The following is a 16070-nucleotide window of genomic DNA, read 5'->3' on the forward strand; positions in this document are numbered from 1 at the left end:
TGGGATTTTCTTCCCTATCCTTGGGCTGGCTCTCTAAGTCAGTAGCCTACAGGAGTATTGCAGCAGTCAAGCAACTGTTGTTAACATGAAGTTAAAATGTGAATTATCAGGAATGAAAGTCAGAATCATGGGCTGCATTCTATCAACAGCTGTATGATCAAGATAGTCCATAAGTATTTTGCAAAAGTACACAGAACAGATACGCCATGTGTTGGTGTAATAACAGTTAAAGGGAGAGGGAGATGTGTTGTTGTTGAAAACAAAACCCTGAAGCTGATGTGAATGATTTACAAAGGTAAGGATAGTTCAAGTTGTGGTGATCTCATGCCAAACCAGCTGAGTTTTAGAATATGTTTAATGCAGGGGTGGTAGCGGATTGAATGTTTTGCTGAGAAGTGTTACTATGGTAACTAGAAAGGCTCTGTTTGTTCTTGAGATTTCTGTTTATCCAAGTACTTGGTGTACAGTAGATGGAAGAGTATTTAAGTTATAGATCATACTCTGCGATGATCAAATGCAAGGCCCTTGGGCATATTCTGAATCTATCAGTTTTGCAGATGGATGCATTTAATAAATGTTTCCAGGCTGTCAGGCATAGTGCAAAAAGTAATGATTTCTTTACATATGAAAGTTAGTCTGTTAGTGTCTCAATTCTGGTTTTTTTGCGGGAGGGGTCCCCCTTTAAGCAAATATATATCAATATTCTTAACTCTATAAGCTGTACCCACTTAAGTCTAGTATCTGCAGCTAAGTTTTGATTTTTTTCTCTTAAAATCAAAGCCTTTTCTTTGAACACCTGGCAGTAGCAGCCCTATAAAATTTTTCTTTTCATATCCCTTCTGACCTAGGCTGGGTACAGACTGGATCTTGCTCTGTAGTTTGAGCAAAATAGCTCCATTGACACCAAATATTCCAGAAAACCAAAAAGTCTTACATGTAGTTACTACTTTTGTATCATTTAAATACAAATGTCTAAAAGCTGAATCTAAATTTTAAAAAAATTAAAAGGCTGCTGTTACCTAATATATAGAAAGGGAGAAAACTTTCTTATTCTGTGAAGTGTAGCTTAACTTATTTTGGGTGTGGTAGAAAGAGAAAATTCTCAACCTAAACAAGAATATGTGAGTCTCTTCTAGTGGAAAGTATTTTCCATGCTAGTGAGTCATCCTGTAACTGGAGACTTTCATTAGAAACAACTGTTTTGTTCAAGTTTGTCTCAGATTTCTAAAGTTTATTTTGTGAAAAATAGTAGGATTTCGAAACTCAAAAAGCATAAATTGGGTTTGCAGCTTGTGCATAGTAGCTTTTACTACCTATGAATTAACTGACTTTTAAGGTCAGCAAACTTGCTGGGTTTTTTTTTACTTACGTTTATATATATTTCAGACTGAAATAAAGTTATGAGAATTGGAATTTGTAGTCCCAGAAGGGCTTTACAGAGGCACAACAATGCTTCCTGTTTCCCAGTCTAAACTAGACCCTCCTGCCAAATTAGGAAGCTGTCAGACTGGGTTGCATTGAAGTCCTAATAGAACAGAAATTAAATTTTATTTTTGAACAAAAATAAAAATTTTATTTTTGCGTCCTCCTGTAGAGACTATGATTAATTCTCAATTGCATGTTTCTGTTTGATCTTAGCTGTTCAACACAAGGCTAAAACTTCCTGTCTGTTTTCCGTATCAAAAGCTCTAGCTATTCCAGATCTGTCAATATTTTATTTCTGTTGCAATTTGAATATTTCAAATGTTTTTCAGGAATATTTGTTAATATGCATGTAGCTAAATATGATTATTCTCAGCTGTTCAGGTGACAAATAGATTCGATATAACAGTTCAGGCCCAGTACTTCAGTATTAAATACTTTTAGCAGGTGAATCTCTGGTTAGAATGGCCGCTTTTAAATAGTGAGTAAAACAAAGGGTAATTTAAATTAGCAGTTCTATTTTTTCTGAAGAGAGAAGAAATATTTGCTCCTAACATGCTGAGAGATCTGTTGAAATAATTCTTGCTCAGTTCTTGGTCTAATAGTGAAACTGTAAGAAAAATAGAGCTTTTAACTTTTTTGAAAGGGAAACTTCCCTTTCAAAAAAAGTGTGTGCAGTAGCTGAGTTGCTGAGAAGCCTCACTAGAAACAAATTTGGTATGGACATATGAGTATCAACACATGGGTTATGTATGTAGTGTGTGGTTGCAAATGGGAGATGTGTTGGTGGGTAGTTGACAGGACTGTTTGTATGATACACTTTTTAAAAATGCTTTTGAGAACACCTGCAAGATATGGAACCTTTTTAAATTAAAGTGAATTTTATTATTTTCATATATTATGGGTCCTAGAAAAATTCACATCAACAGATTCTGGCTGTGCTAGCCAGAAAAAGGGGAAAGACCGAAATAAGCCACATATTTAGCTTCTATTTCTCTTTTTGCCTTTAGAGACGAAGGCTTTTTTGTTGTCTAAGTGTGTCCAGAATTCTTGTCCCCAATTGTAACACCTGTGGACAAGGACAGTGCATTTCCCGGGCACTATATCCTTCTACTGAGGTACAGAGTATCTGTTGTGGCTTTGACCAAATTTACTAATACAGAACATTTTGTGTGCCTGCAGAAATATTAATGACCCACATTGGTAGTAAAAATGCTTGGTAAACCTAGTGCAGGCGGAACAGAGATGTGTCATGTCGTGGTTATAAAAAAGGCTGAGTTCTGTAATGGCTTCAGGCACTTCTAGCCTGCCTATGGTTGGAAGGGGAGCCCCACAGTCATGGCATGTCAGCAGAACGAAGCTGCAATGTTTGGCCCCAGACAGAACAGTCCGTACTGGGCATAGGGTTCATGCCAGGTTAGGTACGGTCAAGAGAGCATGGTTACTTCCACTTCCCTTATACTGAGTGATTGAAGCTAGTGTAGGGAGTGATCAAGAATTTGTGAGTTCTACCTCAAGGCTGAATCGTTATTGTTCTAATGTGTTGCATTTCCAATTTCTAATGTGAAAATATCCTGTTTAAAACTGCTGGTGTTATTTCAAGTCTCAATTTACCATTTTAGTAACTGCTTCATTATGGAAAAACTGCATACTATTAGTCTCTCGATACATTCTCAGACAAAACACTAAATTCAAATTCTGCTCAGTGCAGACTTGAACTGCCTGCTGGACTTATTGAGCAGTATGCTCACGTAAGAGGCAGAGTTTTGGCCTTCCAGCTTAGAGCAGCACTCATTTTCTTTGTAGACTTGGGATCACTTCCACTGCATTCAGGAATGGGTTTCATTAGCAGATCAATGCATCAGTTGGGATAATGTGCACTCTTTCACTTCTGAGAGCCTAGATTTGTGCTTCTCTGTATAAGAACATATGTGGACCATTATTCTAATTTCTAACGAACACTCTGTGCCTGCTACCAACCGGCATACAAGTTGATACAATTCATGGCCTGTTCCTAAGAGTTTTAGGACTATGGTAGAGAATAAATTTTAACCTTCCAGTAAGATTGTCTAGCAGTGTGGGAAGAATTTAGATAATAGTTAATATTGTCTGGATGCAACCTATTGCTGTTATCTGTATGCATTTGTCAATACTAAGGCCCAGATCAACAAAAGCATATGCATCTAAGTACCCTTGTGGACCAGACCTATCCTTAAACTTGCACAGTTACTAAACTACATTCTGTCCAGCTCCTTTTTTGTCCTCAGGATGGGGTGACTAAAAGTTAATGTTAGCTTTACTTTGTTACTGCCATCGGGTAATGATCTATACAATTGATGCGTTAAATTTGGTTTTAAATTTTAAATCTCTTCATGCTTGCCAGTTATCAGAGAGATGTCACAATAGTTTCCCAGAAAAGCCTTAAGAGTCAATCAGTTGAAGAAAGATTAATGTTCTTGTACTTAAAATATTCAGAGTAATCAGTTTTCACCTCATTTTGAACTGCCTGCAAGTTTAACATGTTGTTTTGTGTTACTTTCCCTCTTCCTGTAAAAGTCTCTTACTTGCAATGACTTGATCTTACATAAGTAGTGAATGAGTGGCAAAGTTTAAGAATCTAGTAGGATGCTGACAGCTTTATAACTTATGTACAACGAATAGTGTAGCGAGTTATTTACCATAACTGTTTGTCCTTTCAAAGCACATAGTTTATTTTCTTGCCAAAGTTAAGTGTTTGACATGTAAGCATCCCCTCACAATTACTAACCATATAAAAAATAATTATCATCAGAAAGTTAGTTATTCACATGAAAGAAGAGAATCCCATGTTTTATCTGCTCAAATATTATTTCTTTATCTCAAGTCTGTTGTACATTTTGCTGGCATCTTGACAGGCAAAATGTACAGTACCTGCTAACATGCAATGGGTTGGTGGCCTACAGTTGATGGTTATAATTTAAATTGCTGCTGTTTACAAAGTAATTTCATAATTCTTATCCCTTTTCCTCCTCCCAGGTATTCGTTACAGCATGGATGTTAGTGTGGATGAAGTGAAAGCTTTGGCTTCTCTAATGACATACAAATGTGCTGTGGTTGGTAAGTGACATTATTTTTAATTGGATTAGCTGGGATTCACTTCATACTAAGATATGAGTGATTTAATTTTTTTAAATGTTTAGATTCATAGATGTTGGGGTTGGAAGGTACCTCAGTAGGTCATCAAGTCCGATCCCCTGTTCTGGGCAGGAAAGAGCGCTGGGGTCAGACGACCCCAGTTAGGTGCTTGTCCAGTCTCCTCTTGAAGACCCCCAAGGTAGGGGAGAGTACCACCTCCCTTGGAAGTCCATTCCAGATTCTTCAACCCTTACTGTGAAGTTCTTTCTAATGTCCAACCTGAATCTGCTCTCTATCAATTTGTGGCCATTTTTCCTAGTTAGTCCAGGGGGTGCCTTAGTAAATAGAGCATCTCCTATTCCCTGCTGCCCTCCCCTGATGGACTGATAGGCAGCCACAATATCACCTCTCAGCCTTGTTGAAGAGATCTAGGTCCCTCAGTCTCTCCTCATAGGGCCTTGCCTGCAGGCCTCTGACTATGAGTGGCCCTTCTCTGAACCCTCTCAAGATTCTCTGCATCCCTTTTGAAGTGCCATGCCCAGTACTCCAGCTGCGGCCTGACCAGTACCTCATGGAGGGGAAGCATCACCTCCCTGGACCTGTTCAGCATGCATCTGCTAATGCATGATAAAGTGTGGTTAACCTTGTTGATCACTTAGTCACATTGATGACTTATTTTCATCTTGGAATCAACTATGATTCCAAGATCCCTTGCCGCTGCTGTGCTGCTGAGAAGGTCATCCCCTAGCCTGTAAGTGTGTTGGTGGTTCTTTTTGCCCAGGTGCAGCACTTCACACTTGTCTTTGAACTGCATCCTATTTCGTTCTGCCCATTTTTCCAACCTATCTGCCTGGATCTGTTCCTTACTCTCTGGTGTGTTAATTTTGCCCCACAATTTGATATAATCTGAGATACTATTCTCCTTTGTATAAAATCTGCCACAGATCATTCTGATCACTTACACCATAGTATAAGTAATACAAGGGGTATCAAAGAAACCATGCCATCTTGCCTGAGGGTTTGGAAAATTGGGGTTGAGTTGAGCAGCAGCAGTGCTAATTGCTGCAGTTCTTGGAGCAGTAGTAACCACAGTTCAGCCAGTCACCAAATTTCTGGCCCTGCAGGCAACCCCACAAGCCATCTCTCTGCTACCTGATAGCTTGTGGGGCTGGACGTTTGACACATGTGTAAGTAGCATGTTGCCCTTTGCTATCGCTGCTACGTATGTTTGAATAATACTCAGTTCTCCAGATTCAGCTTACCTGCTGTATATCATTCAGTAAAATATTCTTTTCTTTTTTTTAAGATGTCATTATTGCATGGAAACTTCACGGATTTAGATGCACCTTATAACTGGGTTAATCTATAGGCTTAGCCCATAGCAGTGATTCTGAACCAGGGTGCCTTGAGATCCTTTCAAGGGTGTTGTGGGATGCTACACAATGTTAATACTGCTAAACTGTGTAAATGTGGTTCACATAAATCCAGGGATTTCAAATAGGAACCCGTAGTGTTAAAAACATTTTCTGACCTTTTTGTTTTCTGAGTTCTTTGCAGCAGAAGAATTGTTCTTTTATGTTTCTGTAGTTTAAAAAAAAAAAGACCTGGCATTTTCCAAAGGGTGCCTTGAGTGTACCCAGGGGTGCCTTGAGTCTAAAAAGGTTGAGAACCACTAGTATATAGAGTGAAACCGTACTTTGCATTGGGCCTAACTTCAGACTGACATGACTAAATACCTCTCTCTGATCAGGGATTGAGTGGATGGGGGTGTGAAAGAGGTAGAAGTTCCTGTTTGAACAAAAATGTTGTAGCAGAACCTAGAGGAAGTAGGCTAGATTTCCTGAGTTAAAGATCCTTTTCAAGCTGATTGGAAAATATTCCCTTCCTGTGAACAGAGGAGTTCACTGACATTAGTAGGATTGGAAGAATTTGATGAATTTTTTTTTTTTTTTTTTATCATTTCAACAGACAATATCAATGTTTATTTTTAAGCATGTATTTCTATTTTTAACGACTTAATTTTTCAGGATTTCATGAAACTAGGGGTAGATGATTTAGTAATAACAGTATACTATTATTATAGTGCAGTTTAACCACCTGTCATGACAAACAGCTACTGTAGGACTTCCACCAGCTGAGTGGCATCAGTCCTGGCTCCACTTCCCTGTAGCTCCCTCCCTTCTGCTTCGTCACATCCTCTTCTTTTGTTCCCAGTCCCCCTGGGGTTTCTGGGAGTTGTAGTCCAAACTGTTCTGTAGGACTGCTTCCCTATCATCATCCACTTCATTAGCCATCATTTTTCTTACATCCCCTTGCTCTAAACTTTGATTATTAACAATGGAAATATTTTTTTGTCAGTCTGGGAGTGTGAGGTAAAATTAGCGTTTTTCAGCATTTACAGATAAAAAATCAAATCCTGCCAAACCTACACATTAGTGAATTTATTTGTGAAATTGTGCTGTGGATATAGCAAAGGTTCAACTTCAAAAGTAATATTGTTTAGAGATTTGATAATTTTCAAATGTGTATATTTGTATCTTTGTTTACACACTTTCTGTACAGTCTTACTGATGTTGTTCTCTTCTTTCTTTGACAAGTAAAATCATTTTCCTTTTTATTATTTCAGATGTGCCATTTGGCGGAGCAAAAGCTGGTGTTAAGATCAATCCTAAAAACTATACAGTAGGTCTAAATTACATATGTACACTTAGTTTACTGGAATGGTTAGGCTAACCAGTTCATAGTTCTCTGGAGCAGCATTGATAGTTTTGAAATCCATTTCTCACTCTGAAGAAATTAAATTAAGCTTATTTGCATGCCTGGGATGGCCAAGTTTGGATCAAAAACAATGTTGTATTTAAGGTCTGTGTAATGTATATATAAAAAGTCAAATACATGGATTATTTAGATAGCTAAATCTTTTCCTGAAATGTGAAGTCATTGATACTAATTTGGAGCCTAAAATTTTTCCAGGTGATGCTGTTTAGTAAGGGTTAAGTATCACCTTTCTGAGAAAATGTTTTCACTTAAGAGAAGTAGTTTGATCATTTTTATTGGTTTCAAAATAGTTTTCAGTTGTTTTCAAGTCTGAGGGTTGGACTTGGCTAGAAGGTTTGCTCTTAAGGGTAATAGTGGAGTTCGGTAGAGTTGTCAGTTTTTGAGGTGTAATTTGGGAAATCTTCTGCTTTGGTTTGTCACTTATTGTAAACTGCTCTGAGCCCTCCTGGACATGTTATGATATAAATCTAAATAATAGTATTTCTTTAGTGTGGCTTTACTAGCAAACTTTTTAAAATCAAAGCCAATTATAGCCAAGCTTCCAAAAATGAAAGCAAATGTTATATATAATTTGATATAATTTCATGTATTGTATATACTAAATTTAAAAATAAACTCAAGGAATTGCATGAATTAATTGTAGTCTTGTGTTAATTATGCTGTAATCAGGAAAGATATTGCTGTTGACTCTCAGTTCTTATACGTGACTATTTTTATAGGACTATTCTACTTTAAACATTGAACTGAAGTTTGGTCAAACACTGTCCTGATTCACTTATGCTTCCTTTTGAGTTGAAATATGTGAAGAGAGAAGATTGGGTACTACCTCAAACCAATTTAGATACAGCACTGAAATTGCAAAAAAAGACCATTAATAAGCAGATGGCATAAAAGCTATAAATCCATGAAACACCCTTTTTCTTGTAAAAACTAATATATTACACTTAATATTAAATTTATGGCTGACTTTGGTGAACTCTAATAACCTGTGATGTTTGTTTCATTTTATTTATAGGACAATGAGTTGGAAAAAATCACAAGAAGATTTACGATGGAGTTAGCAAAGAAGGGATTTATTGGTATGTAATGCAGCTTTTTCTAGTAAAAACTTTTGAATCAACTGAGCAGCCTGTTTTGCCCAACTGCATTTGGCTCTACCCTTTTCTTCCTGGAACTCTGTTTTGTTTTCCTGTTGCTTGCCAACTCACCAGTTGCTCTATAACCCTTATCTAAGCTCTCTTCTGGCTGCTTACTGTAATGCATCTGACCCTAGCTGTGTACATCAAATTGCAGCCTTCTTATACTGACTTCTTATTGACTAAGTAGCAGGGATTAAGGGACTCTGCTCCACTGTGCCCATAAGATATGAGTACTTAAGGACCTCTTAGGGACCACATTGATAGTTTCAAAAGAAGCAGAGGTGGCTACCATAGCACATCAGCTTTTGTGATATTAATGGGTGTTCCATTTTATTCTTATTCTTTGAATATCTGAGCTATTCTCATATCACTCTTTGGAGTTCTTACTTGACCTGATACTGTTCTGGAATACTTGGCCATTTTAAATGAAAGTTATTAGGGTACTTTTGCATGGCCCAAACCTTTTGATTTCCTAAGAACCAAGGTGAAGAATAAGGCATTTGATAAAGATCTTTTCTACTTAAGAGGTCAGGAGTGTAATCCCTATAAATGTCCCTTTATACATTTATCTTCCGTTTTTCACTCTATGTAGGGACAGCTGTGTCTGTTCACTGATTTGAGTCAAGCTTGTATACAGATAATTTTTGACATTCTGATTGGTTTGTTGTGCTCTTTTGTTCTGGTTTCACTAACAGTTTAAATGCTTCTATTACTGACTTATTGTAGGAGAGGCTGTGTTTAATTTACCTGTTACAGTTGATTTATGGAGGTGCATTTAGGAATATTTTTCATGAAATGCATTATTTTGTACCTGTCATTCTTAAGTAGGTGATGTATACTCTATATAAGTAGGTGATGTCCTATTCTGGTATGATGAACAAGGAACAAATAGAGGGAAAAGTTATTTAGTTAAACTAGATAACAGTATTTAGAATAGCCAATCTTAAATATTTTTCAAGCAAGAAAATGTACATTTTCAAAATGAAAGAGAAATGAAATTACATAGACAAGTTCCTAAAGGTAGAACAAGCAAATGTAATACTAGTATAAATCAGTGACATGGACAGTGATCTACATGCAAATGTTTAAACAAAAATACAAATACGTGCTTGAGACACTTATCTCTCTATTTTAACTAATGACTATTTTAGTGATTTGAATAGTTTGTTGGCAGTTTTCTGAAATAGGTGCATGTTATGTTGTGTGAAATGGAATATTGAGTCAAAAGTGAGCATATTTGCTTTAAATGGGATTTTAGGAAAGTAGATCTTTCTGGCTAGAAACCTATTTCCACCTCTCAACCGATGGAGAAGAGATGTAGAAGATTTGAAGATGATTTGTCCTTGACTCTTGAGAGATGTTTTTACTCTTGCCAACAGGACCTGGTATTGATGTACCTGCTCCAGATATGAGCACAGGGGAGAGGGAGATGTCCTGGATTGCAGACACCTATGCCAATACTATAGGACACTATGTAAGTTTTGAGCCGATTCCTAGATGTGAAAAAGCTTCTTTATTCTTTGCTTAAACCCAGCCAACATTGTGCTAGAGATTTGTCACCCTGTTGCCTAATCTTCCAGGTTTATTTAATTAAACCAATTTTAATCTATGATTAATTTTAATCTATGAATGTAAACTATAGAGCTGTAATTGATTTGAGGTTTTTAGGTCATGGTTTGGAAAAAATAGCTTAATGACTTTCTTTAAGCATCAGATGTTCAAAGTGGTCTACACTAGTATGACCAGTTTCAAAGGAAAAGCAGCTATAGCCATTATTTGACACCTTATATATTGTGTGTCATAAAGAAAGTAGCATGATACTATTTAAACTGCCTTAAGCTGTTGGCAACTGGTGTTCTTTTTGGAAAATGTGCATTTTTACGAAAGCATTTAAAAACAAAGACCTGCAAAACAAAGTTTTAAGTGAAGTCTGTAATTAAATCTTTAGTAAACCTTTGAATATACTTGTAAAAATGCAAGATAGCAACACTGCAAGCAATAAGAAAGCACGATAAAGTGACTAATTCAGAAGACTTCTATATTTAAATAGGAACTTTGCTTTTTACCTAGTTTGAGTTAGCCTTTAGGCTTAATAATTTTCTTTAAAAAGACTCTATTAAACATTCCGATTTTTATAATACTCTGTCTCTTCAAAGACCATGTATTTTATATAAGGCAGTTTTATAAATTATTAAATCACTGTGTCCTTCAAATTTGAACACGATATTAAAATAATTTTTCTAAAATTGAGTTCTCAGTTGAGACTTACAAATGGTTAATAAGTAGAGGTGCACCAATAATCGGTCCAATATCGGATCAGTACTGATATAAAGAAAACTGGCTGTATTGGATATTGGCCCAATAGGGCTGATAATTTGGCCAGTAAATGCCTGTGCTACGTGCAGCCGCAGCATAGCACTCAGGCAGCAAGGAGCAGAGCCAGCAGCGTGGAGAGCTCCCTGCAGCTGGTAAGTCTGGTGTAGGGGGAGGGGAAAGGGAAAGGGTGTTGGAGGGCAAGTCAGTGCTCCCTGTAGTGAGGGAGAGGGCGGGCGCAGGTGAAAGTGGGGCCAGAGCTGTAGCTTATGGTGGGGGGGAGGGAAAGGTGTCTCCACCACTGCTTGTACCCTGGGAGAGTATGGGGGGCATGTGTTCCCCAGACCTACATAGGACAGGCTGGGCTGTAGCCAGGGCTGTGCGATACTCTTAGAGCGGGCTTCAGTAACACTGGGAGGATGCAGAGTATACAGAATTTTCACTTTGGTTTCTGCAGTAACTCCAAATACCTCTTTAGTGTCACAATCTGTCTCTTTTTATAGAAGTTATGAAAGCAAATATAGCAGCAGCCTTCTGCACTTGTACTGCATTCAGGTTGACTTGAATAACATCTTTATAATCTCAATAAAAAAGTGTTGGTTTCAACCACTAGTTCAGGCTGATAACTGGTAAAAACACCAATACAAAAAAATAAAATGTTTAGAGTATGGGCTGGCAGCCTATAACCTGTGGGTTATTTCTGTCTTTTGAGGCTGGGACATCAATGGCAATGTGGTAGAGAGGAAGCTACAGCAGTGGCTGCTGGATCAGAACTAGTGGCCCACCTTCAGACATAATTCTGTTAATTTGGTAGACTGCTCCTAGACAGCTGTTGACCCCCGGCTTTCTTGGCTTTTTCCCATTCCATAGATGCAACTTGTACCAGTCCCTGCAGAGGTGTTGCATGCACACTTCTGTAAAAATGAATGTACAGTTGAGAGCAGAAATCAATAACTGCAAAATGTAATTCTTAGTCAGCACAATGGTACCTTCTTCCCCTAGAGCTATGCAGCATATTTTCTTTTTTTTAAATTAGACCTGCAGAGCTCAGGTAGTGTCGATTGGATTTGGTTCATCTTTTTGGATGAGAAGTTGGGTAGAATGAGTAATCTAAATCAAAATAAATGCAGCTGTCTGAGGGAAGAACTACTGAGACTAGATTTTAGAGGGAAGAGGAAACCAACAAAAGTAAAGGAGATGATTGAAGAACCACTGGACCCATGCAGAATGAGCTCCTGGAAAAGCAGAAGAAAAACTAGATCAGCACTATTAAAGTCAAAACTTTAATTAATTTGTAACAGTAAAAAGATTGAAAACGGAGTATGACCCATTCCAGACTTTTGGGTGAATGAGTAAATCTATGGACAGGATCCATCATGAAGGAACTGAAATGATTAATACTGTGGTGCCCCCCTCCCCCCCAGTATATTCAGAGAGCTTAAACTGAAATGGAGAGGGGAGAGTTTAAACAACAGTTAGAAGGGCAATGGGATTCCCCCATTGAAATGTCTAGGATAAAAGGAAGTAAAATCTGCAGGAAGAAGCTTCAAGGACAGGAGAAGCAGAGAAATAAGAAGTGCATGGCAGAGTAGAGAGTAGGGTTAAGGAGTAAGCCAGAAAACTAAATAAAGTTGTTTTAAATATGTGCCACATCCAGCAAGTTCAAAGATTACAAATACTATGATAGGAATCTTAGAAAATTAACAATGATTTATGGGTTAGTGTTAGAAAGCTAAATATTTTTCTTTCTTCTGAGGTATCTAATAAAATATTTTTGTTTAAGCATAAGCACCATTCTAGATGTCAGGAATCTCTAAAAATGTTGAAGCCAGGATTTAAATTAAATTGTTATTTGAATGTATGGCTTTAAGAATAGTAGCGTCTCTCCATTGCTCCTCCCTTTCCTACCAGACCAATCAATCCTTTAATAGCTACCATATCAACTTTTCCAGAAAATCCTCCTTAACTTTCTGGATTGCTTTATTAAGTACTAACACTGAACTTATTGACTGATAAATTAGAAGAAAAGATCTGATGCATCTCTCTTTTGCCCCCCTGTCCCCATCCTCAAACCCCAATCTAAAATCTTGTCTCCTTAACTGCATTTCTCGTGACAGAAAGCTGTGTTCACAAACACAGTATTTATAAACAGGTCTTTCCTTTTGTTTGGGTACATAGTGACTAGTTCAGGGTTTTTAAAATATGACTGAATGAAAACTTTGTAATATCTCAGATGGATTGTCCAAGACTGTTGGAGTGACAAGTGATACTTGTAAGTGACAAGTGATTTGCAGCCGGCAAACCACAAGAGGGAGCAGACTGCTTTCTATAAGAAATGTAGATAATTTTGGACTGGAAATTCTAAATGGCAAGATAACACTACTGGAAAACAGATGCTGTCTTCTCTTCTCTTTGTCAGGTTTTAAATAGGAAGTCTTACTTTGGTTATATAGTATAGGTTAGGTAACTGGGTAGAAGTATATGTATTTTAGTAGACATGATTGTGTTTAAAAAAACAAAATCCAGATTTGCTGCAGTTGAACCCTTCTAGATGAAAATAGCAGCCTCTTATCTACCTTTTCTCCATATGACTGCACTAAAGGGTCAAACCACTGTTCAGCAAACACAAAGGTGTGGTTTGTGCCATATGCTGTCAGTATTTTGACTTGAGTCAATTGCCTGTGATGGCATCACCTCAATCAAGAGCGTAAAGTTTCAAATTTTTCATAGGGTCTGCTTTTAAGAAGACTGTATTATTGTTTCCTGTTGTATGATAGTTTAAAGGTGATTAAATAGTTTAAGATATAAAGATGTCTAAGGTTTTGAATGGATTAAATTGTCAATATCTGCAGTGGCTATCACAATATTATTATTCACTTGAAAGCTCACTCACCCAGTGCTTTCTTGTCAACAGGCAATGTGTTGATAGGGCTCTTCATGCTTCCTATCTTCATGTGAGCTAAACATATCATAAAATAAAATCAGAATCAACTGGTGTAACTAGATTTGCTAGTTACAACAGTTTTATAAAGCTATGCTTTATTTCAGATACTGTCCTTGTGGTACTAACCTGCCATACACCATAGTGTAGTATTTTTGCTGGAAGCTGAAGAAGGACCATGACAGTTCCACATTTCTATTACAGCTCTCAGGAAAAGCTTTGAATGTTAAATGTATCAGGAAAAAAATACTTCTGCAACTTTCATAACACATTTTACTTCAGCTGTTCATGACTGATCCCAGTCTGAGAGAAATGCATACAGTTCATAGAATTCTTCACTGTCTTGCAGGATATTAATGCCCATGCTTGTGTTACTGGTAAACCCATCAGCCAAGGTGGTATCCATGGGCGCATCTCTGCCACTGGTCGTGGTCTCTTTCATGGAATTGAAAATTTCATCAATGAAGCATCATACATGAGCATTTTGGGAATGACTCCAGGGTTTGGGGATAAGACATTTGCTGTTCAGGTAACTTATTGAGATGTATAATAACTTTGACAAAAGCTGAGAATGTCATTGTTTTTAAAATTGCTAGAGTAGTGGAGGAGTAGTGACATTTTATAACATCAAGGATTAACTTTAGCACTCATTAAACTTCAGGGTGCTACTCAGACAAGGAAGGGCCAAATGGTGACCTATATTTTCAGTTATGATGTGAAGTTTTTGGCTTTCATAATATTTTAGGAGGCCCACAATTCCAATTTACATTTTAAACTTTTAGGAGCAGCCTGATTATTGCCAAGTAGTGGATTACACTGAGAAGTATTTTCTAATACCTCTTCACATGCATAATGTTCTTTTAAAGTTTTTTTTTTTTCAATTTCTTCTGTTCCAATAGCAGGATTCGATAAATATGCAATTAGTGAGCTATTAAGATACAGAATCTGGAAACTGGGCCTGTCTGCTTCATTTGGAACTGTTTTCCAGTGTGCTTATTATAAGAAATGGTAAAAGGGTGATTACTACATTTTGCAGCAAGTCCACAGCACTACCTGATTGTGACCTTACTGAACTTTGCTAGTTAACCAGTGATTTGAGGCAAACATCCTGTAGCCTGCTTAGAAAAACAGTAGAACACTGTCATCCTTGCCCTTTGGAATTTATATATTGGCTCAGTCCTAAACATAGAGCTTCAAATTGAACAAGTAAACTGAAAACTTGGCAAATAGCTGGAGACTAATGGTGAAAGAATGAGGGCAGAGCACTTGAAGACAAACTTGTTACATAAAAATCTTCATTTTTTTGTATCAAGGCGTGATTCTGAAAAAAGGGGGAACTACTCCCCAAAAGCAAGAGCTTCAGCTTTATTTTATTCTAAGCTCTGTCATGGGCTTTTGAGACCTTTGGCCAGCTACTAAAGCATGTCACTTTTAACAAAAAAAATATATATATATTTTGACTGAACTGACTTGCATGTCATGCCGAGAGAGGGGGAGGGAGGGAGACCACTCTCCAAGGAGAGTGGTTGTTCCTTAAAGAGATGATCCTCCAAGCCCAAAGGAAGGTAATTCCAACGAGGATCAAAGGGAGCAGGAGGGCACACAAGCCTCCATGGCTCACCAAAAGCATTCGGGAATGTCTCCTTCCTAAAATGGAGGCGTACACCCATTGGAAAGAAGGGGTCATCACCAAGGATGACTATACTGTAGTTGCTTGAGGATGTAGGGGGGCAGTCAGGAAGGCCAAGGCAGAGATGGAATTAGGACTAGTTTCCCAGATTGAGGACAATAAGAAGTCCTTCTTTAAATACATAGGAGGTAAAAAGAAGGTCCCAGGTAATATGGGCCCCTGCAGGACACGTTGGGAAATTTGGTCATCACACCAGATGACAAAGCTAACATGTTTAATGATTTCTTTGCCTCCGTCTTCCTAAGTAGGGACCAGAACAGCCACCTCCCTGCTGGGGCCCCCCTTGGGCCCCAGGGGAGGTGCACCTGGGCCAAGGGTTAGTGAGGAACTAGTTAGGGAGCTTCTGGAGGGACTGGACGTATTCAAGTCAGCCGGTCTGGACAATCTCCACCTTAGAGTTCTAAAGGAATTGGCCGAGGTCATTGCAGGACCCCTGGCATGGCTTTACCAGCACTTGTGGTGCTCTGGTGTGGTGCCGGAGGACTGGAAGAGGGCCAATATGGTTCCCATCTTTAAAAAAGGGAAGGAGGGGGACCCGGGAAACTATAGGCCAGTTAGTCTTACCTCGATCCTAGGCAAGCTGTTTGAAAAAATTATTCTGGCACACATCCATGAGGGGCCAGCAGGGGACTGCATGCTTAGGGGCAACCAATACGGATTCATCAGTGGCAGG

General features: G+C 38.1%; 1 protein-coding gene across 1 annotated transcript in view; it reads left to right on the top strand.

Moving 5' to 3' along the window:
- GLUD1 (glutamate dehydrogenase 1) overlaps window positions 1–16070 on the top strand; it is a 40420-nt gene that overhangs the window by 14805 nt on the left and 9545 nt on the right. The window contains exons 2-6 of the mRNA XM_019556059.1: window positions 4438–4518; window positions 7163–7218; window positions 8330–8393; window positions 9833–9927; window positions 14057–14236. Coding sequence (XP_019411604.1) covers window positions 4438–4518; window positions 7163–7218; window positions 8330–8393; window positions 9833–9927; window positions 14057–14236 — 476 coding nt within the window. The remainder of the gene's footprint in view (window positions 1–4437; window positions 4519–7162; window positions 7219–8329; window positions 8394–9832; window positions 9928–14056; window positions 14237–16070) is intronic.

This window comes from Crocodylus porosus, unplaced genomic scaffold (genome assembly GCF_001723895.1).
Source record: "Crocodylus porosus isolate Cpor-Errol unplaced genomic scaffold, CroPor_comp1, whole genome shotgun sequence".
NCBI lineage: Eukaryota > Metazoa > Chordata > Crocodylia > Crocodylidae > Crocodylus > Crocodylus porosus.